The sequence below is a fragment of the Nelumbo nucifera genome, chromosome 3 (assembly GCF_055504915.1).
Source record: "Nelumbo nucifera cultivar China Antique chromosome 3, China Antique-T2T, whole genome shotgun sequence".
Lineage (NCBI taxonomy): Eukaryota > Viridiplantae > Streptophyta > Magnoliopsida > Proteales > Nelumbonaceae > Nelumbo > Nelumbo nucifera.
The window spans coordinates 94,676,607-94,704,544 of NC_142651.1; the positions used below are offsets into that span (position 1 = coordinate 94,676,607).

The window sequence follows — 27,938 nt, forward strand, 5'->3', positions numbered from 1 at the left end:
ACAGTCGGACACGAAAAATATATATAAAAGGGAGGCCCCAGTTTTTCGGTTGCTCAGAAAAGCCCTCATTTTGCGAGGCTTCCAGCTGAAACCAGTAGCCTGTTCCAAGCTCTTTCTGTCAGGATTCAGGACCAGATCTCCATTACTCTCTTTCTCTCTCGAGGTCTCTATCGTTTCTTCGGAAGAAATTTCTCGTGAACTGCATGTGAACATGCATTGAGATCCGGCCGAATAAGCGCAACCGAGGATATAAACGGATCCATTGCTTTCGTTTCAGGTGAGTTCGCTGTCTTTTTCTCTTTTCTTTTTTGGCTCTGTCTTTTCTGCTTCCGTTTTCTTTATTTACATTAATTTCGATATCTTTGGTTCGATTGAATTCAAGTATTTCTGTTGTTTCTTCTCTTTGAATCTGCAGAGACGGTGAAGTTTTATTTGTCTTAGGTTGTTGAAGACGGAAAGCGAGACTGAGGCCTGAGGAAAAGAGAGCTGGAGGTTCAGGTTGTTGCAGAGATCTGAAAAGCTGGTTCGTTGTACTTTTTCTTTACTAATAGGAGTTGCATGAAGAATGTCTGTTGCAGAGATCTCTGTTTTTTAGTTGAGTTTGGAGGTTTCCGGCTTCGTGGTGGAAGTAATACATATATATTTTTGCATTTGTATTGAAGTTTAGATATTTCTTCTTCTTCTTCTTTTCAAGTTTTCTGAAGCTTGGTCCAGTCACCGACGTTATATTTGAGGAATTCGGTTTTTTGGCTACTGATGATGCTTTTAGGGAAAGTAGGAGTTGAGTTCATAGCTACCAACTTCGAATTTTTGTATCCGTACGTTTATGCAATAGTTATTGATGAACACTAAATGGTTGCTTTTAAAGTTCCATCATGAGTTCGTCTGGCAGGAGCTCTAGTTGCTCGAGGGTAGGTATCAAGTTGGAATTCATAATAGTATTGGTGAAGATACTACAAGTGGGATGTGTTGAGCATCATTACTTGTTTATGTGTTGTCGTGATTGAGAAGGATTTCGACGCTTGGCAAACCAAAAATGCTTGATTTTTCTTTTACAAACTCTGTTGATCCACCAACTTCTCTGCTGCGGGACCTGTTTGTGTTCTGATCATGACCAGAGCTGTTCGCAGTGGATTTCTCAAAGATGAGAACGGTGCTATTAGTGATCACCTTCGCAATCACGTCCATTTGACGAATTGTATTCATTTGAAGAACCACATGCACAGGCAGAGCCCCATCTTGGCTGAAAGGTTACTTATGAGGGATCTTATTGTCCTTCAGAGGTCAAGATCTCTCAGAGATCCTTCCACTAGTCCTCCTTCATGGCATTCTCCTTCTGTCATTGATTCATTGTCTAAGAAATTTGAAAAGGAGGCTGGTGTGCGCGAAGGAAGAAGGTCCGTCGGCAGTGAACGTCGGAGGGAAGGTAGTAGGCTATCAGGAAGCTCCCCACCTATCGCCAGTGTAGCAACATCAAAAGTTGCTGCTGCTGAACTAGCCAGGGGCAATGATGGGGGAGCAGTTTCCAGTGATCGCAGTAGTATGGGTAGGGCCAGAGATTCCAGAGGGATTAAGGGAGAGGACTCTAGTAGAAGAAATCGGAGAAGTGATATTTCAGTTGGCACTGAGGAGCCTTTACAAGATAGTCACAATATGGTTAGTGGTTTTGTTCCCGGGAATGTAGAAGGTAAAACTAGAAAGGGTTCACAGAAGGGAAGATATGGTCAAGATGTTCACCTTAAGACTCTCTCAGAACAGCTGAATGAATTTCCACTTGATAGTGATGATGTGGAATCATCTCACATCCATCGTCGTGGAAGACGTACTAGACAGGAAAACGCCAGTGACAAGCCAGAAACAAGTATTTATAATCATCGCAATGGATTGAATAAGGTGAAAAAGCGCAAGTTTCGAAATGTGAGGAGGCCTCGAGCCACTATTGGCTTGAGAGATATTGGAGCACAAAATGAATTATCTGTGGCATCTAATACATTAGCCCAAGGTTCAACACAGCCTAGGTTTCAGGTGGAGGAAGGAGAGGAACAGGATCCCCAGTTCGAAGTTACACAAGCTCCAAGAAATGGGTGTGGAATTCCTTGGAATTGGTCAAGAATTCACCATAGAGGTAAAACATTCTTGGACATGGCTGGAAGGAGTTTATCTTGTGGGCTATCTGACTCAAGGTTAAGGAAAGGAGGTCCTGTTTTCCAAGGAAGAGATTCTTCAGGTATGCCTCTGGCATCTGATCACTCAGGCTCATCTACTAAATCTGATGCTGAGGCACTTCCTCTGCTAGTTGAGCCATCAGGGTCTCAGGAAAGTACTGAAAATGCTGCTTGGGTGCGTGACTATTCAGGAGAGCTTGGGATTTTTGCTGATCATGCATTGAAGCGTGATGTAGACTCTGACCTTGCTTCTGAGGCTAGATCCGGTGGTCAGCTCAAACCTAGAGGGAACCTCCATGCTAGACATCAAAGTCTAACACAGAAATACATGCCAAGGACCTTCAAGGATCTGGTGGGACAGAACTTGGTAGCTCAGGCTCTTTCAAATGCTGTTATAAAAAGAAAAGTTGGGTTGCTTTATGTGTTTTATGGTCCTCATGGCACTGGAAAAACCTCATGCGCTCGCATTTTTGCTAGAGCTTTAAACTGCCAATCTCCAGAAAATCCCAAACCTTGTGGTGTCTGCAGTTCATGCATTGCACATGATCTGGGAAAAAGTCGAAATGTCAGGGAAGTTGGTCCAGTCAGTAATGTTGACTTTGAGAGTGTCATGGATTTACTTGACAATATGATTATATCCCAACTACCTTTTCAGTATAGAGTGTTCATTTTTGATGATTGTGATAATTTGCCCCATGATTCTTGGAGTGCCATTTCGAAGGTCATTGATCGAGCACCTAGAAGAATGGTTTTTATTCTTGTTAGTACGAGTCTTGACAATTTGCCTCATATGATCATGTCCAGATGCCAGAAATTCTTTTTCCCAAAGTTGAAGGATGCAGATATAATCTATGCTTTGCAGTGTATTGCAACAAAAGAAGATCTAGAAATTGATAAAGATGCACTAAAACTTATTGCATCACGGTCAGATGGATCTCTAAGGGATGCTGAGATGACTCTTGAGCAATTGAGCTTGCTTGGGCAGAGAATATCAGTTCCTTTGGTTCAGGAGCTTGTAAGTTTTCCTGACCTTTTTACCCACCTAAGCTTCCATTATCATTTTTGGACATTCCATATGACAGAAAATACTAATTGTATAGTTAATGATGTCCTGTTTCTGATCACACTAAAGTCGTCATATTTTGTGTCATGTCAAAGGTTTCAATATTCATTGTACATAGAACTAATTTAATTTTAAGAAATCTGCAACTTTGGATCTAGTATTATATTTTGATTCCTAAATGTATGTGGTATATATTCTTCAAATGTGTTGTCCTCCATTTGATCGCTTTATTTATTTATTTAGACTTTCACTTCTGCTGGTACTCCCCAATCTTTACACACCAATGTACGAAAAAAAAAGGAAAGAAAAATAACAACCAAGGAAAACAACATAGAAAAAAAGGGAAGAAAATAGAGGAATTTATTTATTTGGTGAAATCAAAAGAAATAAAAAACTGAAATCTGTAACCTTTCCATCCTAGACTTGATAGAAGTTACATTGATTGAAAAAAAAGGTTCATATACATTATATTGTTGTTCTCAGAGTTGAATTTTATATATACTCACAGTTATATTTCTCAACAAAAAAGGCCTCACTTACCATCCATGGTCAATTAATTAGCAGGGATATAACCATATGGTAAAGTGAGGCCTTTTTTTGTTGAGAAATGTAACTGTGATTATATATTAAATCGAAAGGCAAAAAAGTATATAAAATGATGTACAATGAAAAATCATAAGCAAAAGAGCCGTCCTAAAAAATTATATCGGCAGAGATCTATCACTATACAGTCCAACCCTATGTACATCTGTCTTTGCTAACCCATCAGCCATTGAATTTATCTCCTGCAATTTTCCTTTCTTCCCAAGTCTCCGACATAATGACATGGATGATATTTCCAACAAATGTGACACCTGGTGTCCAACACAAGCAACTTCCATTGCAAAAGGATTTCCACCACTCCCACCCCAGGAAAGCCATTCAATAGCCCCAAAAGCCCAGGAAAAAGTACCATTGTTTCCTGGTCTCATAGTAATGAAAAAGAAGATGAGTGATTGATTCCCTCCCCCTCTTCCGCATGCAAACATGGGGGGAATGATAAGATTTGGGACCTTTTCTGAAGGGCATTGCAAGTATTCTCATGAAGATTCTTTCCAAATAAAGAAACAGTTTGAAGTTGGAGAGGTAGGCATCCAAAATTAGATTACTTAGTATGGTATATGAGCTTTAAGTGGGGACTGCCCTTTTCCCTTTTAGCAGTTATTATTTACTTCTGTATTTAATTCTTGTCATTAGCTTGTCTTTGTATTTATTTTATTGTTGTTTTCATCTTATGTAAGGTGGTAAATGGGTCAACTGTTGTTTGGGTATTTGCAGATGAGTTTTGTGAAATTCTATTGGTTATCTATTTTCATCATCTTGTGTCTTCCTCACTACATGTCACGAGTCAAGTTAGCAGTTGTAGGAGGACAAAATTTAGTATTGGGATATGTCCTATTGTCCTATGGGTTACTTCTGCAACTTGTAGTCATGTTGCAAAAGAATCCCTAATGTCAGTGGTTGTGTCATTTTCTTTTTTGTTTCTTATTTCTCTATTGTAGTCTCTTCTTTATTTGACTTTTCCATGGGAGAAGCTAGTAACTAAAGGTGATTGGATGCTATTGACTCTCCTGTTATTCTTGTTCATTGCTGACTCTATTCCATTGAGTTTCTATTCTGGTGATTTTTTAAATCTTGGTTAAGTATCTATTATGAAAATCACTCAGATTTACAATTAAAATAATTTGAAGTTAATCCCTCCTTATGTAGACCTTTTAGTTTTAATAAGAAAAACCCAGACCTTTCAATAAATGCTTTCCTGACTTTCTTTTGTTGTTAATTCTTCTAGAGAATGGTAAGCAGGAATTAAGACACAGCTCAACCATTGACCAGAAGAAAAGAAAAGGACAATTACATGCATAATAAAATAATTTATTTATCTACATCTTCCCTACCAATCTCTTTCAGGCCTTCTAGGGCAGCATGAATAGCAAGAAAAGGCTAAATTCATTTATCTGCATCTTCCCTGCTCATCTCTTTCAGGCCTTCTAGGGTGGCTCTATTGCTTTTTCCCTTGTTTTCATTTTTTAAACCGGGGGGTAATCATGCTGTGAACATAGATATTTTATGTAACGACATAAAATTTTAAAATACCTTTTCCTTGATCAAGTTCAAATTTATAATTGCTTTATAGGAGAAAACTAAGTACACTTAACTTCTCTATTGTCACATACGAAACTGCTTAAAACTTCATGACTTCTAACTTTTCCAGGTTGGATTGATATCTGATGAGAAACTGGTAGACCTACTTGATTTGGCATTATCTGCAGACACTGTCAACACTGTGAAGAATCTAAGAGAGATTATGGAAGCTGGTGTGGAGCCATTAGCATTAATGTCACAACTTGCAACTATAATAACTGACATCCTAGCAGGAAGCTATGTATTCACCAAAGAAAGGCTAAGGAGAAAATTTTTCCGGCGACAAACATGTGAGTCCAAGAAGTTTTTACTATACTCTGGTGCTTTTTGACTGGTGACAGACTTAATTAGGTGAGCTGTCACACAGCCCATAATTCACAATAAGTACAAGAAGTAATATAGCTCCTTGTAGTTTAAAAAAAATCCTGTTTACATTTTGTCCTAAGGGGGCTCTATGATAGATAAGGCCCATTATGTTAGCATGTCTTACTACAACTCATCATTACCAGTATTAATTTCAATTTTTGTTTTGAATTGCTGCAACTCTGCAGACATTACTTTTTTTTTTTTGGATAAAGGTAACTATATTATTTATATAATTTGTTATGACAAAAATTGAATAGATGAGAAAACATACACAAATACACAAAGTGTGGACAGACAACCCTTCCCACATCCAAAAGAGAAAAAGGCAATGATCTGTCACTGTACAAAAAAAATCTTATTTATAATGGACAAAGCTCATGATTCTAGGCATTTCTCTAACTACAATTAACCACTATTAGTATTAATTTTAAATTTTATTTTGATTTGTTGTAACTCTTCACATATTAGACAAAGGTAGCTATATAATTTACCTTCGTCCAAAAAGGTTCCCATGCAAACCTTGATAAGATTGTGAGGAAGGAAACTGGCCTTCTTTTTGTTGGGTATCCATGACCAAGTTGTTTGGGAATTTCCATTTTAGTTTTCTTTTTTGCAAAGGAGTGTATGCTGGGCTGAGATGAAACTGGTTCCCTTTTATTTTTTGTATTAGGAGCCTGCTGTGTCCTTTGTACAGTCATTGTATACTTGGGAATTCATCCCTATTGATGAATGCACAAGTTACTTTCTCAAAAAAAAAAAAAAGGAAAAGGAAAAGAAAAAAAAGAAAAAATATAAATAACTTATATTTGTTCTGCATGACAAAAATTGAATACATGAGGTACAATAATACACCATTACCAAAAAAGGTACAAAAATACACAAAATATTGATAGAAGACCAACCGTGCAGCTAAAAAAGGCAAGGGTCTGTAACTATAGAAGAAAGTCTTATCCACCACTAATTTGTCTAAGCCTTGGAGTAGAATTCTTCTCCCAAGGAATCTATCTGATCTGAATGGACAGTGACTGAGGACTTTGCATATATTACTTTATAGAATTCTGCTTGAATACGATCGATCCCATGAAAAAAAAAAAATATCCTTCATGGAAACATGGTCATAGGTTTGATGGCACAAGAAGAAAAAGTAGGAAAACAGTAGAAAAAAACACAAGACAAAATAAAAGAATATATGTTGAAGGTGCTTAAAAAAAGTAATAAATCTGAAAAATGCTGACCCCATATTTGCAAATTTGATATCGATGGACATTTTATCATGCAGAGATGGGGAAATATCAAGGATATTTTTCTAATTTTGTTAAGGTACTTGAAAATTTATAAAATTATGGAAATTTTCTGTAAATATGGAATTAACTAATAACCTTCAAGAAACCATTGGAAGAAGTATAACCACACATTTAAGGCTTTAAAAACCATTGCAATGAGCTATATAAATCAGATAAGAGAAGATTGAGAGACTTAAATAGGTATCTTTAACCAGTCTCCCTTTTAGTATTTTAGCTATCTTCTGTTTTTTTTTTTGATAAATGAGTATGATTTATTAAATCAGAAATATGAGACAATACAGTAGACCCAAGAGGAGGCATGAATTGTTACCTCTTCTAACAAGTATTACATCAACTTAAAAACAGAATTGACCAGAATGAACCAGAACTAGCATTACAAAGCAGCCCAAAATAAATGTTCCCTTGAAGCCCCTTGCTTAGCTAACCCATCCGCTAAGGAATTTGCTGATCTTCCCACCCAAAGAAAGGTAACAGTCATGTTTCTTGTGATCCAGTTGACTTTCCTTAATGTATCTCTTTGTCGCCACATAGCTGAAGCTGGTTCTTTGAGCCATCCCACAACAATCTCAGAGTCCCCTTCAACTACCAAGTGCTGAACTCCTAATTGTTCTGCAGTTTGAATACCTTGCACCACCGCTAATATCTCAGCTCTATTGGAGTCTCCTATTCCCACGGGGCCTGAAAACAATGCTAATATTTTGCTTTCATTATCTCTTAGCACCCCTCCTATCTCCGATGGACTTGGGTTTCCTTGGCTACTTCCATCAAAATTCAGTTTTGCCCATCCTTCAGGTGGAGGCATCCACACTACAGATTTCCTGTCCTTCCTTGCATGACTGTTAGCCACCACTATCCAATTTCTCCAAAAATCATCAAAGGAGAATGTATGAAATAAGTCCATAGTTCTTAACCAATGGATGGCCCTAGTTAAGATACATTCCTCAACAGCTTGAGAGCTTCTTTCCTCCTCCTTAAAAACCCTTGCATTCCTTTCTTCCCAGATTGTCCACAAGGTGGCTGCTCTAATACATCGCCACATTATTTTTCCTCTTTTTGTAGGCCACACAAAAAAGGAGGGATTGAACAACTGACTTAAATTTGTGGTCAGATTCCACCTGCACACAAACAAAGAGAAAATCCAACTCCAAATAGCACTAGAAAAAGAGCAAGATACAAGTAAGTGAGAGCAATCCTCACCACTAGCCCCGCAAAGTACACACCAGTTAGGGGACAAACACAAAGAAGGCCTTTTCCTCTGCAAGCAGTCCAGGGTATTAATCTTTCTATAAAACACCTCCCAACAGAAAATAATAACTTTAGGTGGAACCAGTTTAGGCCAAATCTCCTTGGTTGGAAAGCCCCACTGTCCCTGGGAAGAGCAAAGGGATTTAAAAAAGGAAGCACAGGTGAAGTAACGTTTTGGGTGAGGGGACCATAATCTTACATCCAAACTAAGGGGGTTCAAAAAGACATGGCCAAGAAGGAACAACAGATCTGAAACACTGTTAAGTTCATCATCCCTCAAGCCTCTTCGGAAGCCAAGGTCCCAACTTAAAGAGGGGGTGAAACAGGAGAAGGGAGAAAATGAGAGACAATTTTTTGCTTGTAAAGGGAAATAGAATAGAGATACGGAAACTGGTCCTTAAGGGCAAACATTACCCACCCAAATGTCTTCCCAAAATAAAACAGAGGTACCAGAATTGATATCATACCTGACAAAGTTGAGAAACTGAGGGAGGATACTTTGGATTGCTTTCCACGGGGAAGCCAACGTAGCTTGACGTGATACACCTGCATCCCATCCATTTTCCAGTCTACCATGTATGCTAGCTATTACTTCGTGCCACAACCTCTCCCTTTCTCTAGGCCATCTCCACAACCGCTTTCCTAAGAGAGCTTTATTCTTGAGAGTTAACCTTCCTAGTCCCAAACCACCTTCCTCTTTACTTCTACAAACTATTTCCCAATTAATTAGGTGGTCTTTCTTTTCCTCTCTTGGCTCCCAAAGGAAATTTCTCATTAATCTCTCCAACTTCTTAGCTTCCCTATTAGGAATCCTAAAAACAAAGAGGAAATAGACCTGTAGGTTTGCTAGGGTAGCTCTCAATAAAGTCACTCAACCCCCTATAGAGATATGGTTCTTTTTCTAAGAAGTTAATCTTTTCTCAAGCTTTTCCAACACTGGGGTCCAGAAACTACTCTCTTTTGGGTTAGCTCCTAGAGGGAGACCTAAGTACTGCAATGGCCAAGTAGCGACGGAACAACCTAAACAATCAGCCACAGATTGGATAATCCCCTCATTCATGTTAACACCTACCACACAACTCTTCTCTAGGTTTATTCTCAAATTTGATACCTCCTTAAAGTGTTGTATTAATGCTCTGAGATTCCTCACTTTTTGTCTATCACCCCCTTCATAGAATATTATGATATCATCAACAAACTGTAGGTGGGTTACCCTAATATTGTTCCTTCCTATCTTCCAGCCACTCACTTCCTCTTCCCTATATGCCCTAGAGATTAATCTACCGAAAACATCTGCAACTAAGGTGAAAAGAAACAGGGAGAGTGGGTCACCTTGTCTGAGGCCTCTACAAGCAGGGAAAAAATCTTTGACCACCCCATTCATTAAGACTGAATAATGACAGGAACTAATACAACCCCTTACCTAATTGCACCATATCTCCAAAACCACAACACCCAAGGACCTCTAGTAAAAACTCCAATCCACAAGATCATAAGCCTTCTCTAAGTCTAACTTACAAAACCTTGATTCCCCGACTTTCTCATGTCCTCCACACACTCATTTGGTATTAGGATCTGATCTATTATTTGCCTTCCTTGCACAAAGGCACCTTGTGCTTGACTAATGATGGAGGGTAGTACTACTCAAATTCTTAATGACAACACTTTAGCCAGAATTTTATAGATGCTTGTAACTAGACTAATTGGCCTATACTCCTTAGGGTCCTTCGCATCTATCTTTTTAGGGATTAGGGCTAAGAAAGTGGCATTCACTCCAGGGCTTACCCTTTTTTTGTCTGCAAACTCCTGAAACACCCTAATAAGATCTTCTTTTACCACATCCCAACAGTCCTGATAGAAAGACATTGTGAAGCCATCTGGGCCAGGTGCTTTGGATCTATCCATTGAGAATATCACCTGTCTGATCTCTTCTTCACTGAAATCCCTCTCTAACCAATTTACTTGTTCTTCAGATAACCTATTCCACTCCAAATCATCCAATATTGGCCTACTATTCAATGGTCTTCTATAGATTGATTTGAAGTGATCCACAAACATTCTTGCTATCTCATCTTGATTTGTGATTTCCTCCCCATTTACCTCTAACTTGGCCACGAAAATTTTCCTTCTCTTCCCATTAGCCACTGCATGGAAGATATTTGTATTTCCATCCCCTTCCTTAATCCATCTATGTCTTGACTTTTGCCTCCAGGAAATTTCCTCTCTCAGAAGAATCTCTTCCAAATCCTTCTTTAAATTTCTTCTCAAGGTCCTTTCTTGTTCACTCATTATCCTTTGGGCTTCTTTGGAATCTAATTCCTCAATCCTAGACACCAAATTACTTTTTTGCTCCTCTATCCTCCTAGAGTGTTCCCTGTTCCATTCCTTGATTTTGGATCTCAACCCTTTCAGATTTTTGTGGAATCTCACTCCCTTCCACTTTACTCCTCTTACCTCTTCTCTCCACCACTCCCTAATCAAGTGCACAAAATCCGGGTGAGTCAACCACATATTCTCAAATCTAAATGGTCGTGGACCAAGGGCTAGTGTTTCAGGACTTAATTGGATAGGGCAGTGATCAGAAGTGACTATGGGTAAGGCTCTAGCCATCAGGTTCCTCCAATGGTTCTCTCACTCTTCATTAAAGAGGAATCTATCTAATTTCGAGCAAAGAGAGTTTTCTTGGAAATTAGACCAAGTAAAATTGGCTTGTGAGAGGGGCAACTCCTTTAACCCACAAATATTAATGAATTCATTAAACTTTTTCATACTGGTTGTGACTGTTCTTTGGGGATTATTTGATTCATTACAAAACCTAATTACATTGAAATCCCCCCGAGACACCAAGGGCTCTCCCATAAACCTCGTGTTTCTACTGTTGCTACAGTAGTCCGAACCAGTAAGGAGAAGAAGAGGAGAAGAAGAAGAAGATGAAAGAACTGTCGAACCTGATAGCTAAACCCTATCAATCGACCTCTTAATAGTGATTAGGCTCTAATTAAATGTACAAGGACTAAACTGCCCCTACTTAAGTATGGGACAGAGAACCTCTAATAAGACTGCCACATAAGCTCATAACTTAACCAGGTAAGTTGATTAATCTACCCTTATTCGGCTAACTCTAACACTCCCCCTCAAGCTGGAGAATATATGTCATATAATCCCAGCTTGTTACATATATAGTTCACTCTCCCTGAGCTTAAGGCTTTTGTAAACAAATCTGCCCACTGATCACCTGAGCCTACATGTTCTGTGCTTATCTCTCCAGTAAGAACCTTCTCCTTCACAAAGTGGCAATCAATCTCTATGTGCTTTGTTCTCTCATGAAAAACAGGGTTGGATGAGATATGGAGCGCAACTTGATTGTCACAGTACAACTTCATAGGTTTATCCATGTGGAACCCGATTTCTTGTAGGAGATTCCTCAACCACACTAATTCACATGTAGTGTGTGCCATGGCTCTGTACTCGGCTTCAGCACTGCTTCTAGCCACAACCGTCTGCTTTTTACTCTTCCACGTCACAAGATTTCCTCCAAGAAATGTGTAGTAACCTGTAGTAGATCTTCTATCAAACACAGAGCCCGCCCAATTTGCATCCGTGTACCCAACTACTTCAAGTTTTTCTCCTGGTTTATACAATAACCCACGGCCCGGAGCTCCCTTAAGATATCTTACAATTCTTAGAACTGCATCCCAGTGAGATATATGAGGGTTCTGCATAAATTGGCTCACCACACTGACTGCAAAGGAGATGTCTGGTCTCGTGATAGTCAAATAGTTCAGCTTCCCCACTAGTCGTCTTACCTTCTAGGATCATCAAATATTTCCCCTGTATCACTGCTCAACTTAACATTTGGTTTCAAAGGAGTCTCAGTCGGTTTTGCACCTAACAGTCCTGTTTCATCCAATAGATCGAGAACATATTTTCTTTGGCACAGGTTTACACCTTGTCTTGATCTAGCAACTTCTATACCCAAGAAATACTTCAATGTCCCAAGGTCTTTTGTTTGAAAATGATTTTGCAGAAAGACCTTTAGTTTGTCGATCCCCAATTTGTCACTGCCAGTTATGACAATATCATCCACATAGACCACTAATAAAATCTTTCCAGCTTCTGAGTCATAGCTGAACACTGAGTGATCAACCTGGCATTGTTTCATTCCAAAATTCTTCACCACTTCACTAAACTTCCCGAACCAAGCATGAGGCGATTGTTTCAACCCATAAATTTCCTTTTTCAGTCTGCACACCTTACCAGCCTCCCCCTGAGCAACAAACCCAGGTGGTTGCTCCATATATACCTCCTCTATAAGGTCACCATGAAGGAAGGCATTTTTTATGTCAAGTTGAAATAGGGGCCAATACCTTACCAGCCTCCCCCTGAGCAACAAACCCAGGTGGTTGCTCCATATATACCTCCTCTATAAGGTCACCATGAAGGAAGGCATTTTTTATGTCAAGTTGGAATAGGGGCCAATCATACATAACTGCCAGGGAAATTAACACATGGACAGAGCTAATCTTAGCCACTGCAGAGAAGGTCTCCATATAGTCCACTCCATACAACTGTGAATAACCTTTAGCAACAAGTCTGGCTTTCAGACGCTCCACACTACCATCTGGCAAGTATTTAACAGTATACACCCATTTACAACCCACAACATGCTTACTGGGAGGAAGAGTAGTGAGCTCCCATGTGTGAGTATGCTGAAGAGCAAAGAGTTCCTCCTCCATTGCCTGCCTCCACCCAGGTGAACTAAGAGCCTCTTGGACATTGTTAGGTATGGAAATAGATGACAATAGTGAAACAAACTAGCGATGTGAGGCGGAAAGGCGAGATACTGAAACAAAATTGGAAATGGAATGGAGAGTAGAACTATGTTTACCTTTCCGTAAGGCAATGGGTAGATCAAGTCCTGAGGGTTCAGCAACAGGAGCAGCGATAGGATCCGCGGACAAGGTAGAAGCTGGAGGAGGGGTTGGTGTCGTTCGACGTGTATACACTTGCCGAATTGGTGGTCGTTCAGTAGGGATCTGCACTGGATGAGGTGACGAGTCAACTCCAATAGGAACACCCGGAACGGGATCACTGACCGGAAGAGGAAGAGGAAGTAAAGGTGGAGACGAAGATGCTTCAGTTCCTGAGAAGAAGGGAACAGACTCAAAAAAGGTGACATCAGGACAGACATAGCACTTCCGAGTAATGGGATTGTAACACTTGTACCCTTTTTGAGTCCGAGAGTAGCCAAGAAAGACACACTTAATGGAGCGTGCATCCAACTTGTCTATTCCAGGACTCAGATTGTGAACAAAGCACACACAGCCAAAGATACGAGGTGTTAATGGAAAGAGAGACAAGGTTGGGAACAAGATAGAGAAGGGAGACCGACCATGAAGAATAAAGGAAGGCATCCGATTAATGAGGAAACACGCAGTAAGTACATCATCACTCCAAAACCGTTTAGGAACACTCATATGATGAAGAATAGACCGAGCCGTTTCAAGGAGATGACGGTTCTTCCGTTCAGCCACCCCATTTTGTTGAGGAGTGGATGCACATGATGTTTGATGAATGATGCCATGCTGTTCTAAATACTGTTGAAAGGAAGTAAGAAAATATTCACGACCATTATCTGAACGAAGAACTTTGATTGGAACACCAAATTGTGTACGTATTTCAACATGGAATTTTTGAAGAATGGAAAATAATTCACTCATTTCTTTCATTAAATAAATCCATGTCATTCTTGAACAATCATCAATAAAAGTGACAAAATACTTGTAACCATTATAAGACTCTTTTGATCGGGCCCCAAACATCTGAATGAACCAAAGCAAAAGGACTCAACATATGACTTTCAATTCTAGGACTGAAGGAAACACGACGATATTTCCCAAACTGACACGACTCACACTGTAACACTGACAAATGACTCAAAGACAGAACTAGTATCTTGAGTGCCTTGAGAGAAGGATGTTCCAGTCGACAATGCTACTGTAGAGGAGTGAGTGAAGTCTGAAGTGCAATTGACGATCCACCACCGTCAAGATAATACAATCCACCAGCTTCATGCCCCCCACCAATCTTCTTCCCCGTCCTGAGATCCTAAAAAACACAAGAGGAAGGGAAAAAAGTAACAAAACAGTTAAGAGTCTTGGTTAATTTACTAACAGACATAAGATTGAATGGAAACTTAGGGACATATAGAACAGATGATAAAGAAAGAGAAGCCATATCAACATTGCCAACACCACAGATGGGAGAGGAGGAACCATTGGCAAGGGTAACAGTTTGAGATGTGGAAGTTTCAGAGAGAGAAGAGAACACACCTGGAGTCCCGGTCATGTGATCAGAGGCTCCAGAGTCAATAATCCAAGGAGAGGTTTTAGATGACAGGCAAGCTATACCTGAGTGGGCAAGAGTAGTAGTAGTGTGCTGTGAAGTGGACTGAAAGAACCGCTCATACTCATTACGCGGTATACTCACCATCTCCCTTCCAGAAATAGATGTAGATGTGGAAGGAGTTAGGTCTGCCTGTTGATTATCACTGACATCAACCCCACCAGCAACAGCATGATTGGCCCATTTAGAGGGAGGGCGGCCATAGAGATCATAACAGAAATTTACCGAATGTCCTTCCCTGCCATAGTAGGTACACTTCCTTGTAGAGCTGCCTTTTTCTTTGCCACGGCCTCCCCCTGAGTCACGACCACCACCACGGCCAAATATGGAACCACCACGACCTCCTCGAGAGGCATGTCCTCCCCCTTTCGTACCACGTCCACCTCCTCTGGCTGTCACAAAAGTTGATCTATCAGACTGTGTGGGATTCTCTGTCTGTTCCAAAGAAATCCTGCGAAGCCGAGCAAACACTTCCTCAAGTGTAGGAAGGGTAGAGCCCCCCAATATTTGGGCCCTAACTGGTTCATACTCTAATTTCAACCCCACTAAGAACCTTGTGACATCTAGTTGTTCCCTCTGTTGTTGCTGAACCTTAACATCTGGAGTGAGAGAATGATAGACATTGAGTTTTATTTCCTTGTTGCAGACCAAAGTACTCCTGATAGAGCTGATATACAGCTTCTTGGCATGTTCCCATATGTCCTTAGCTGAAGTTGGCACTTATTTTGGGTTCCATATTGTTCCATAGCCATGTCATGATTTGAGCATCCTCCTGTTCCCAATCATCAAACCCTGGAGAGTCAGCCGGTGGTTTATCTTCTTTCACATGCTTCACTTTTCTCTTTGCCTTAAGAAAAACTTCTACCGACTTGGCCCATGGAATATAGTTCTCACCATTCTGTTTTTCCTGCATTCCACCACATACCTCCTTCCCATCTCTGTTAGGAATTCTTTCCAGCACCTATCCTTTCCTTCTGTACTCGCTGCGGCTACAAAATCTGTGAGCCACTCCACCACTTTCAGTCCTACCAACATCACCGTGGCCTGCTTATCTTCCCTGATTTTCAAGCTAATCTGTCCTCTGATTCTTAGTTCTTCTAACAGAAAGTTCTTCACCTCCACCTTGAGGTACTTTCTCCATCGATTTGCCTCCACGAAGTTCTTCTCCTCCTCCATCGTTAAAGAAGGTTACTTGTACCCTGAAATTTCATTCACCTTTATGAAAAAGTTATCTTTCTTTCTCCTTTTAGCTATCTTCTGTTCCCTATGCATGCCTTTTACTTGCCTTCTTGTTTCGATATTTTGCAACCAACTGTACTTTTTTTTGGCTTCGTGCTACACAACAGGAGGGTGGGGTAGCCGGTCCCCCCCATACCCATAACCTCCCCAACCTTGGAGGCAATGGAATTTGATCCCTAGTCTTTTTTTTTTTTTTTTTTGAGAAAAAATTTGATCCCTAGTCTTTGCAATAATTAGCTAGAGAACTTACCAACTTAGGCACCATAGTTCCATTTACTTGCCATTTTGAGGTTTGTCTTTTTGTTACTATATGTTTTGATTAGATCGATAATCCTCTTTTGTACTTGTGTGCCTTTTATCTTTTCCCTTTGAATTATAGTGACTTATTAATCATTATTAAAATAGCAAGCCAATCATCTAATCATTGAATCCCTAATTGTTCTTTTAGAAAAAAGATTTTTAAAAAATTATGATGATTTTAATGAAAAAATTGAAAATTTATAATAATATTCTAAAATTTGAAACCTTAAATATATAATCTATCAATGAAATCTGAAATATTGCCGAAATATCGTCAAAATAACAGAGATGTTAGGGAAGGAAGATTCTTGGAAAATTATGTATCACCACATAGTAAAATGGGGGAAATTTTGGAGAAATTTGCCAAATCTCGTCAATATTGTGGACCATGAGCTTGGATGTTGATGATGAACTAAGAGATCTAAAAATGGTTTTCAAGTGTCTTTCTTTTCTCTCTTTCTGTTGCAATAACAACTCTTAGGTCGCTTGATTTATGGGTCTTCTTGGTTTTTAAAGTCCAACACAATCACTGTTTCTTGTCTCTTCTCCTTCCGACTCACTGATGGAATATGATGTGTCAATTTCAGTATCAAAAGAAGACATGGAAAAGCTGCGTCAAGCTCTGAAAACATTATCTGAGGCTGAAAAACAACTGAGAATGTCAAATGACAAATTAACATGGTTAACAGCTGCATTGCTTCAACTTGCTCCTGACCAACAGTATATGTTACCTAGTTCTGCTGAAACTAGTTTTAACCATAGTCCCTTGGCCCTAAACAATACTGCTGGGAGAGATTTGGCAAGGAATGGTAATATTGAGAATGCTGAGATTCCTAACAATGATAGAGGTTTGTCTTCAAATATTAGGTTAGACAACCATGGTGGAAGTGCTGATGATGCTATTTGCAACAGTGCCAAGACTAAAGGTTATGGTACAGGTGGAAAGAGATATGCTGGGAGAAGTCCACAGTGCATATCTGCATTGTCTATGGACTTTGGTAGGGTAAGTGAAGAGCATGCTTCAGGGAAAGGCCGCAAGACAATTGATGAAATATGGTTAGCAGTGCTTGAGAAAATTCAAAATAATGCTCTGAAACAATTCATGTGCCAAGAAGCTAAGCTGGTTTCAGTCAGTTTTGGTGCAGGTAATTCTCTTGTTTATATTCAGATTCATTATTATCATTGGCTCCTTTCAACATTAATTCTATGAGGTTTTAATTTAATGAACTTTGTGCTGCTTATCAAGAAAAAAGAGCATCAATACTTACATTGTTCTTGCATATGTTGGATTATTTAGTCCTTCAAAAAGAAATATTTAATCCATCGATTAGGCTCAATGTATGGCATAACCCAATATATGTAAAAATTGGGCTTGGGATTGGGATCTGGTAAACCAGTTGCTTAACTTGTACATCAAGTCATTTGGCAATTGGGAGAATTTTGGCTTTGTGATTCTTTTGGTACGAATTATTTGCATGAAACTGCTTGCTTTAAGCACTCTACTTCATTCCTTCAATGTGATCCATTATGACTGAACCAGTCAATGGTTTTAGTAACTGATATGAGACCTAGTGTCTTTCCTCTTACTTTTATTCCCTGATTCAACTAAATGTAACTTTCATATTTATTAACATGTACTACTACTGTTTTAGTTATGTTAAGGGCTTCTGATTGATTGAATGATTAATTTTTCTTACAGCTCCAACTGTGCAGCTGATATTCAGCTCACCTCTGACTAAATCCAAGGCAGAAAAGTTCAGAGGGTATATCTTACAAGCATTTGAAGCTACTCTTGGATCCCCACTGATACTGGAAATCAGATGTGAATCAAGGAAAGATGCAAGAGCGGGGCTTCAAGTTCCTCTTATCTTACCAGCATCCAAGGATGGTTCCTCTCAGATGATGACAAAGCCAGATTCTGTATCCAATGACAGGATGCCAAAAACCGGAAATGACAACAACGGTAGAAAGATTTTAAAGGACAGAGTTGTCAAAGGAGTTGGTTCTAGTCAAAACAAACTACTACTCCCTTCCCTTGATATGGCAACGAGTGAAATTGTTGAACTAGTTGCTTCTCCTAGGGAAACCAAGAAAATTGAGCATACAGATAATAATGGACAGTATGGTGAAAGAAATTTTGGAAGTACTTTGGTAGGACAAACAGAATATGCACATCAGAAATCTACTTTGGGTTCACAAAGAAGGAAATTTGGAGAACAATCTCAGAGTCAGAGCTTAGTTAGAAGCAAGGTGTCCCTTGCACATGTAATTCAACAGGCAGAAGGATGTACTCAACGAAGTGGATGGTCTAGACGCAAGGCAATGTCTATTGCTGAAAAGCTTGAACAAGAGAATTTGTACGTAGTGCTATGCCATTGTTATTTCCAGGATTATTTTGTTTGCTATATTTTTATGCTTGTTGTCTGAGCTAAAATATGACAATAATATTTGCAGGCCATTACTTGTCAAAAGATAAATAAATAATATTTGCAGGCCAAAGGCTTTAGCTCCAATATTTTGTAGACAAAACTATACAATGAAATTAAGGCTGTTATGCCATCTCTGATAAACCATTTTGTATGTCATTCCCTCTGGTATAGGATTATGGATATTAGAGATTTAGAGAGCATGATTTGAATCAGATCCTTTCTCTTGTCAACGAGGAGTGGAGTCACATTGTGCTTTGAGAAATATGACCCTATCCATGGGGGCACTGTTGTAACTTTGGTTGCACCTACCTTGTTATTTGGAAAATTTGTTATTTCTCAAGAATTTTAACCTGCAAAAGTAATTTCTGAAAAATAATGGTGAATACCATATTCTTTGAGATAATTTTTTGTTTTAAATGAACCTTGTTGTTGGCTAGATAAATTAGCTACTGTTACATTATCAATCCGCTAAATATATACTGTCCATGTATCATCCAGAATACTTCCATGTGTCTTATTTTATTTTTTAATGGACAGAAATAACAATTGTTAATAACAAAAGATATGAGAAATGGTATTTTTGAGTAAGCTATAACTGTAGCTGACTAGCTGTCTGGAGTTTCAGTTTTAGTTTTCCCTTCTTCCTTCTCTTTCTCTCTCTCTCTCCCCTTTTTTTTACTTTACAACCCATACACTAGCGAAGGACATCATGGCTGTGAGTTTTGTAGGAAGCAACTCTAAAATGTTGAGCTCACCTTGTGTGTTTCTATGTTGTTTTTTTCCGTGTATTTTTGTTGGTACTCATTCTTTTAATTTTATGGAAGGTGGTATTTTACAGAACATATTTGAATTACATAATTGTGTCTGAAAAATTATTTGGTTTTTGAACTGTTTTCATGCCATGACAAGGAGCATTCTCATATGGTATGATGGGATGAATCTAAATTCATGAGATAGCAGAATTGATGATCATCATTTAAGGGGTCATGCTCTCAGAAAAAAAAAAAAAACTGTGTATTCTTTAGAATTGCATTTGAATTCTTTGTGTTTTAGTATTCAACATAATCTCCATTAAATCTAAACTTGCATCTGATTTTCCTAACTTTACAGGAGATTGGAACCTAGGTCAAGAAGCTTGCTTTGCTGGAAAGCATGTAGAGCAACTCGAGGGAAGGTAATGCTTCTATGGTATAATTGTATATATCTGTTAGGTGTGAAATTGTCCTGAACCATTGGATGCTCTAAGATTTTGAGCAACTGTTTCTTGTCTTGGGATCCTTCTTGCTTGTATATTTCTGTTTTTCCATGAATGAAATTCACTTGTCTTCAAGTTTTGCTTGTATTCTCGGCGTAAAGGAGGCTTCATCTGGTTAGGAACATGCATATAACCTTTTCTGAAGCGATTTTTTAAAATGTATACTGCCTCAGTCCAAGCTGATTTTATGGAATTCACTGGATATGATATATTGCATTATCATGAAATAGAGGATATGAGACAAGACAGATTGGAAGGCTGGAGAGGATTTTTGTAGCTAAATCAAGCTTAATTGAGCTGAGGGAGTTTACAGAATTGGCAGGAGACGACCCTTTTTTTTTTTTTTGCTTGGTGATCCAGAATCAAATTGTTATGCCTATATATATATATATATATATATAGGCATCACTGCCTAGTTTCAACTATTTGGGCTGTACAACCTTTGTTGAATCTGAATCTTCAGTTTGTTTTGTTCAAAACGAATATCAACTTAGAAGGGGATTTCCGTAATTTTTGACAGGTAATGCTCAAAATTTGCTAGAGATCTTTCTTTCCTTCTTTTTGAATAAAATTCTCATTGCATACAATTTCCTTAAGGGAAAAATGTTTTTCTTTTTGAAGAATAATAGAAGCTTCTATTGTACAATAAAAATAATGTCCTGGACTAAGAAATGCTAATTAAGGGGGTGGACCTTGGTGCAACAGTTGGGTTGCTCAATTCATCCATTGCAACCTGGGTGACCAGGGTTCATATCTTGGAAACAGCCTGTGTGTGCAGTGGCAAGGCTGCCTACATCTGTCCCTCCCCAGACCATGCATTGGTGGGAGCCTTGTGCTGTCGTGCACTGCGCTGCCTTTACTAAAAAATGCTAATTAGTCCCCTATTTCACCAGGGACCCATGCAGAAAATAAAACAGTCCATCTAGGGGTGCAAATGGATTGGATCATGATCCGAAATCCGATCCTATTTTGCCGGATTTGGATATACCCTTATCAGATTTTTGGATTGGATAATGGATTCGATTGAATTCGAATCAGCCCCCCCTATCTGATCCGAAAAGATCTGATCCGATATATATGTTATTTATTTATAAATATGTTTATATTGCATTTTTGTATTTTTATATTATTTATTTATTTTTATAAAAACAAATGTATACATATGATGAAAATAGTTGAAGAAAATACTTATATATATATTTTTTTTTCTTTATATAAACTGTTACATTTTTAAAAATTTTTATAAATTAAATCGGGTTGGATCATATTCGGATATCTGACATTATTAACAGATTCAAATTCGAATCTGTGTTTGTGATATCCAATCGGATCTGCTGTTTGTACTGTTGGATTGGATTTGGATATACCGTTATTCGAATCCGATCTGATCCACTTGCATTCCCAAGTCCATCCAGAAAAGGTGAGTACAGACTCTTAAAAATAGTTGAAGAAAATACTTATATATATTTTTTATTTTTTCTTTATATAAACTGTTACATTTTAAAAAATTTTTAGAAATTAAATCGGATTGGATCATATTTGGATATCTGACGTTATTAACAGATTCAAATTCGAATCTGTGTTTGTGATATCCAATCGGATCTGCTGTTTGTACTGTTGGATCGTATTTGGATATACCGTTATTCGAATCCGATCTGATCCACTTGCATTCCCAAGTCCATCCAGAAAAAGGTGAGTACAGACTCCTAAGCAGCTGTCCTTTTCTGTGGATGCTCCTGCTTTAAGGTTCCTTGTCTTTTAACTTTAAGGAGTAAACGTTTCACTAGTTCTGTCTGAACAGCTTATATGTTACTCTCTTTACTATTATGATTGGTACTGCCATACCAGTAGTACCATAGTTCACTATTATGGCTTAAGATAACCACTAGCTGGACAACTGGACAGTATTTTAAGTTACCATAATTCACTATTATGGCTTGCTTTGCTAAGATATAGTGATGTAGTTTTAGACATGAAACATGATAGAAAATAGATGAAATGTTCAGCACGATATATATTTAACTGATGAGCAGTTTCATGTGATATATATATTTATTTTGTTCTCAAGCGATGTCAATACTTTGCAGCTTTCACGTTTGAAGGTGAGGACAAGGAGGTCACGTTCATTACTTAAGCTCTTCCCATGCTCTAGATGCCTCTCTACCAAATCGAGGTAATTTATTCAATTTTACAAGAAAGTTGTGTGATTGCTGTAAAGGCTTCTCTGCATTAATGCAGTGCAGTAGATGTATTAATTCATGCTCATGCTTTATAAAGTCAAATGTAGCCGTCTGGTCCTTTTAATAAAGTTATTTGTTACATGACCAGAAATGTAGGCATGGGAGATGAAATTGTGTAGTATTTTCTAATAAGTTCTCAGATTATTTTTCATAAGTGTTTCTCTTTTCTGTTTTCTTTCTCTTCCTTTTTTCGGTTTGTAATTACAACATTTCTCTAAATATTTTGACCATTTAACTAAAACAGTTAAAATGATAACAATAACCCTACAATAGATTTTCTACTGTCACAAAAAACCACATTTTCTACATGTACTTATACCTAGTTTTTTTATTGTTATATGTAATTAATACCCATTTGAGACTTAAGACAGGAAAATAAAGAGGATTTTTTATGTGAGCAAGAAAAATGATGAGATGCTCTATACTCCATAAGGCATCATCTTAATGTTCAATATTTAGAGAGATGCACTTTAATTGCATGATATGATTTTGGTATATCATATGAATATGAAAGGGTATCCTTGGTCGAGTGTAATTTTTGGATATTTCTAGGCCTCCTGTCATTCAAAATAACTTCCAACTTGTTTCTTATTAAATTAGTTTTCTGTTTCAAAGATACAAAATCCTATTTCCTTAAGTGGGAGGGAGGGGGGTGGGGAGAAACACCCAATAAACATATGCTGCAGAAAGATGTCTACCGATGTATCCCTTAGCCAAACCGTTTCCAATAAAAAAAAGTATCCCTTAGTCAAACTTTTCAAGAGCTAATCTATATGGTTCAATGCAGCAATCTTACAAATCTTTGTCGTTGTGCATATTTTGCTTTATTTCCATTAACACATAATTTGTAGCATTCCTTTTCTAACGCTGGAGGTTCATGGTTGAATCATGCTTTCAGAAATGGTTTTCTTTTACATTGTTTTTCTAGTGTTAAAAGTTCATGCTATTCTCACCCTAAACTTCTCTTCTGAAGGGTTTTGGTTTGGATATCTTAGAATTATAAGTGGTTCATCCAATAATAGTGAGATATTTTCTTTTTTTATGGATAAGGTGCCTAACCTCCCCTAAAAATGGACTTTGAGAAATAGCAAAGCACAGAAGTTTCAAAAAAGAACAGAGTAGAGAAAATAGGGATAGATTTTTTTTTAGCGAAAATAGGGATAGATTTAAGAAGGAACAAAAGCATAATTGAGCCACCATCTCCCAAACACAGAAGTTTCAGGGTGACTTCTTAAGTTTTTTTTTTTAATATCTTAATATTTTATGAACACTTATTAAATTAAATTTGAATAGGAGCTGAGCTTCCAAGAACGTTCAGGTTTCAGTAAAAGAATAAACACCAAATTCTTTCCTTTCACTATGAAAACCAAAATCAATTATGCATTTTATATGCATGGAAACCAAATAATCTAGCTGATAATTATCCCGGTGCTCATAGTGTTAAGCATTCACAATTTTGTGCAAACTGTAGTTACACATTAAAACTGTGGACGAAATCTCGACCTTTTCCTAGTCTTTTGGATTAGTGTTGTAAGATATTGTATTGTATTAATATGTATTGTAGTAGGAAGGGGAAAACCTCATATGGATTACATTCAAAGAGGCACCTCTCAAGTATATTTCCTTGTATAATAATAGAACCCAGAAAGGCCAAGGTTATATATATTGATTCCATCCCCAAACAGAGTGACAAAATCCAAAATCCAACATTCTTAAAAGCTGTCACATGGATTTCCAATAGTATAGTGTGGTTCTGAATCTATCCCCTACCTTTTTTTTTTTATTTTTTTACAATAAATGTTCTAAAGTGCTTAAAATTTGTTCCTCTCACAAAAGCCAGGCTACGGCAAAGGGAACTTTGGACTATTGAGTTGTAATTACATCATCATCTAAATCTTGTCCTAACTATATGGGGTTGGCTACATGAATCTTGTTTTACCACTCTATGCTGTTCAATGCCATATCTGTCATTAAATTATGAGCCCTTAAATCATTTCTCACTATATTTCAACAAATGTCCATTTTGGTCTACCCTTTAGATCTTATAGCCCCTTAAACTTGTAACAGATTACTTTTTAGTTTTTACTGTTGCTTTAGATGGTCTTCTCTACCCTTTAGATCTTATAGCCCCTTAAACTTGTAATAGATTACTTTTTAGTTTTTACTGTTGCTTTAGATGGTCTTCTCTGCATGTACCCAAATCACTTATTGTATTGGAGCTATGCCTAGATACCTCTTTTTGTTAGGTTAGATACTCCTAGGTTCCTTCAAATAGGCTCATTTCTTATCCTATGTTTTCTAGTTTTCCTACTCATTGATCTCAACATTCACATTTCTGCCACACCCATTTTCTGTTCATGTTGTTTCTTGACTGTCCAGCACTCTACTCCATGCAATACTACTGGCCTTATAACTATTTTATAAAATGTTCCTTTTACCCTAGGTAGTATTCTCCTATCACACAAGAGTTGAGATGCACCTTCAATTTTGCCCATTCTGCTCTAATTCTAACAGTGACATCCTCCTAAATCTCTTGTTATGGATTACTCAACCAAGGTAACAGAAGAGGTTACACTAAAATATCTCTTGGTCTACAATCCCAAGTGTACCCTGATTTCCACTCATTATTATTGTTAATTTATTTGACATTGCATATATTCTGTTCAGTCCTCTACTTATTTTGAAACATTTTGTTTTTAAGGTATTCTGTACAACGAATACCACTAGACCTCCTTCTGAATATGTTTAGTCAATTTATCCATGATTAGTGCAAATAAATAAGGGCCACGTACTAAGCCTTGGTGAAGTCTCATAATAATTAGAAACTCTGATACCTTTCCCACAGGTGTTATAACTCTGATATCTTTTTCTTGAGACATATGTTTTGTAATTAATGTAATTGGTCACTTCTTTATGAACTATGATTTCTAGTGATAATAATTAGAAGCTTATTTTATGCGGAAAAGTGTCATAGGGAGGGGGTGTTCAATAACATGATGGGTTTTGTTTTTGAATACAAAAGCAACTGCCACATCGGCAAAATTATATTGTTTTTGCTGATGTGGTAGTTGTTTTTGACCAACCATGTTCAACACCCCTTTAGTTTATAAGATACACACAAATGTAATATAAAACTGCCCTTCTAGAAAGATGTTATCTTTTTTATTTTTTTCTTGATCTTCAGGAGTTAAAATGCAACAAGCATGGCACTGAAATCACCAGGGCAATTTTCTTCATCTTTTTGGGCTTCAACATTAGCATCCATCTGCATTAGTCATTCTTTTATCGGTGAGCATAAACAACGGGTAAGGAAAAGAATCAAGAAAACGGGGGTGAAAACAAGAAACAGTTCAATTCAGAATACCATCATAGGCATCTAAAAAGCTATTCCCATCTACTGAATTTGCAATAGTCGAACTCCATTGATAAAAGGAAATTACCGCACCTCAAACCCAAAATGAAACAAGCAACACTCCTTTGGCCTTTGATTGTTTGGAGTGCAAATCTGAATTAGATACAAATTTTGAACTCCCTTCAATTTTGCATCTGCTGTTTAGCTGTATTTTTTTTCTCATTCGCACTCACTGGTAATGCAAAATTTGCATTCTAAAAACTAATGCAAAATTTGCACCACCTTCCTCCTACCTCAGTTCTCTCTTATATAAAGTAGGGACATACATCATCTTGCTTCCTATCTCACTCCACTCATTTCCATTTTCTTTCATATAGGACTGCTTCCAATTTTGCTTCTCACAAGTCAACCAAATAAACAGTCAAATCTAAAGCAAAAGTAAGCCTGAATTTACACTCAGCCCCATGCATTTATGGGCTCGGATCTGCTATCCGCAAGTTGTTCCCACATCCCTACCCAAGAGTAATTACAGTAATGCATTGGAACTCCCTTGTCATTCATGGGGAGATGTTCCTAATACACTGGTGGTGTTCTATGGGATCAATTTGTGGGTAGCAGATCTGGAGGTTGCATTTACACAATTACACCAGTGCAAACTGAGCCTTTATGACAACAACTCCTTGTATTATTGGTGGCATGAAAACCTAAAGGGAGACTGTCTTTGACTCTGGTTTCCATGCAGAAGGCGCAGGATCCTCGGAACTGATAAAAAAAGCATAGGCACCTCGGTATAAATCTAGACTAGTTTTACATGCATAGAGCCACCTCTGAATTTGGCCTTCTGAAGACATTTCTAATACCTGAAAAACAAACATGATCAGATTGACAAAATAATGGCATACGATAGAATGATGGTCAACCATTTAATTTGTTGTAATTTTCTACAACATCTATTGAAAATCTTTCTTAGGGAAGATTTGATATTGGAAATTAGCGGATTTCTTGTTTCTTAGCTATGTAGAGTGCATGTGCATCCAGATTTGAGTTCTTATTTCTAGATCATAACCTACTGTAGACCATACTCCATTCTGAAATTAGTCCAGACATTTATTGTAAACCCGAATTGTCCAAGTATATGGTGTGAATTTTGGAGGCCACAGATCCCAAGGAGGGGATTATTTGGTTTCCAGGCGGGAAAGTAGTTATCAATACCTTGACTAAGGCGTGTTTGTAATAGTCAGAGAAGAAGACTCTAGATCAGTCAATAACATTTTCTCAAGGCCGGTTTCAGTTTGGAAAGTAACGACATAAAATTAACTTAATCAAGACAAAATTCTTGACAATCAGAACCAATACTTGAACATTAGGAGAAGAAAGTAGAACCTTTTGGTTTTGAATGGCGAGATCAAAGCTGAAATATATCAGGATACAGTGACCTTTCCGTCCGTAATGTTCATATATTCGTTATTCCTTCTCTTTCATCTGTATAGTGAATTAGTGATAGTGATAATGAAGATGGGTAGGTTCATGTTGGTCAGTCGTGAGTTCAACCATCCACATATCCAGCAAAGAGATTGATCTTTGGATGGTTGTAATACAAGGGTTTATAGTGGTTGGTCGTAGGGTCGGTAAATTTTGTGGATGTGGCTTATGCCCTACTCTATAGGTGACCGACCAATTGGATGGTTAAAATTGCTTAGCACAAAGCTTCATCTTTACCAGTAAGGAGTGTAGAAGTTTAATAGAGATGGTTAGAACATACATCAGGGATTGCTGGAGCATGGAAATCGTCGTATAGTCGTGGATGTGGTCATGACCTGAACTTGATGAAGTTCGAAACCAGTTAAGTTGATTCCTAAACGCGCCTGATATTCCAAATTTCTTTTTGGAAATTAGAAAGAAAAGCGAAGAATAGAAATTAACTGTATGAAGGCAACAGCATGGACGTTCGGAGACAAGCAGCAGTATATTTCTGAATACACCCTATTATAGTAGACATGGCCCACCCATTCACCCAATGACCTTTCTTTTTATTTTATTTTATTTTTTGTAAAAGGTAAGGTACTTTATTTAATCAAAGAACAATACAATTGGGTGAATTGATTACTTTATTTAATCAACTCACCCAATGACCTTTCACTATCTTATTCACACTTGGGATGGTTCACAAGATGTGAAGAAAAAAAAAAAGAAAAGAAAAGAAGAAAAAGGCCTTAGGCTCTGTTGGTTTTAATTTATCATGTAAGTGAATTTATCCAGACAAGTGTTTTTAGGTAAAAATTGTCTAATTAAGTTCGATTTCTGTGCGATGTAACTTACTCTGATAAATAGAGAGGAAGGGGAGAGCATAAACTGTGCGGATAAATAACTCATCCACTCTCCAGAAAGGTATCA

General features: G+C 37.9%; 1 protein-coding gene across 1 annotated transcript; it reads left to right on the forward strand.

Annotated features, from left to right (window-relative positions):
* On the forward strand, positions 1 to 26,932 carry LOC104586557 (protein STICHEL-like 4). The gene is made up of 8 exons (XM_010243829.3): positions 1 to 277; positions 416 to 3,180; positions 5,480 to 5,699; positions 16,856 to 17,413; positions 17,968 to 18,625; positions 19,808 to 19,871; positions 22,040 to 22,125; positions 25,377 to 26,932. Exons 2-8 carry the CDS (start codon positions 1,111 to 1,113, stop codon positions 25,381 to 25,383), a joined length of 3,663 nt encoding a protein of 1,220 aa, XP_010242131.1. The 5' UTR covers positions 1 to 277; positions 416 to 1,110; the 3' UTR covers positions 25,384 to 26,932.
* Positions 26,933 to 27,938: the final 1,006 nt, after the last annotated feature.

Excerpts from the sequence above, each read along its gene's own strand:
- LOC104586557 (XM_010243829.3), top strand. The coding sequence starts at position 1,111 with ATGACCAGAGCTGTTCGCAGTGGATTTCTCAAAGATGAGAACGGTGCT. Across the intron at positions 18,626-19,807 it reads AAGCTTGAACAAGAGAATTT|GAGATTGGAACCTAGGTCAA; the intron begins GTACGTAGTGCT and ends CTAACTTTACAG. Across the intron at positions 19,872-22,039 it reads GTAGAGCAACTCGAGGGAAG|CTTTCACGTTTGAAGGTGAG; the intron begins GTAATGCTTCTA and ends AATACTTTGCAG.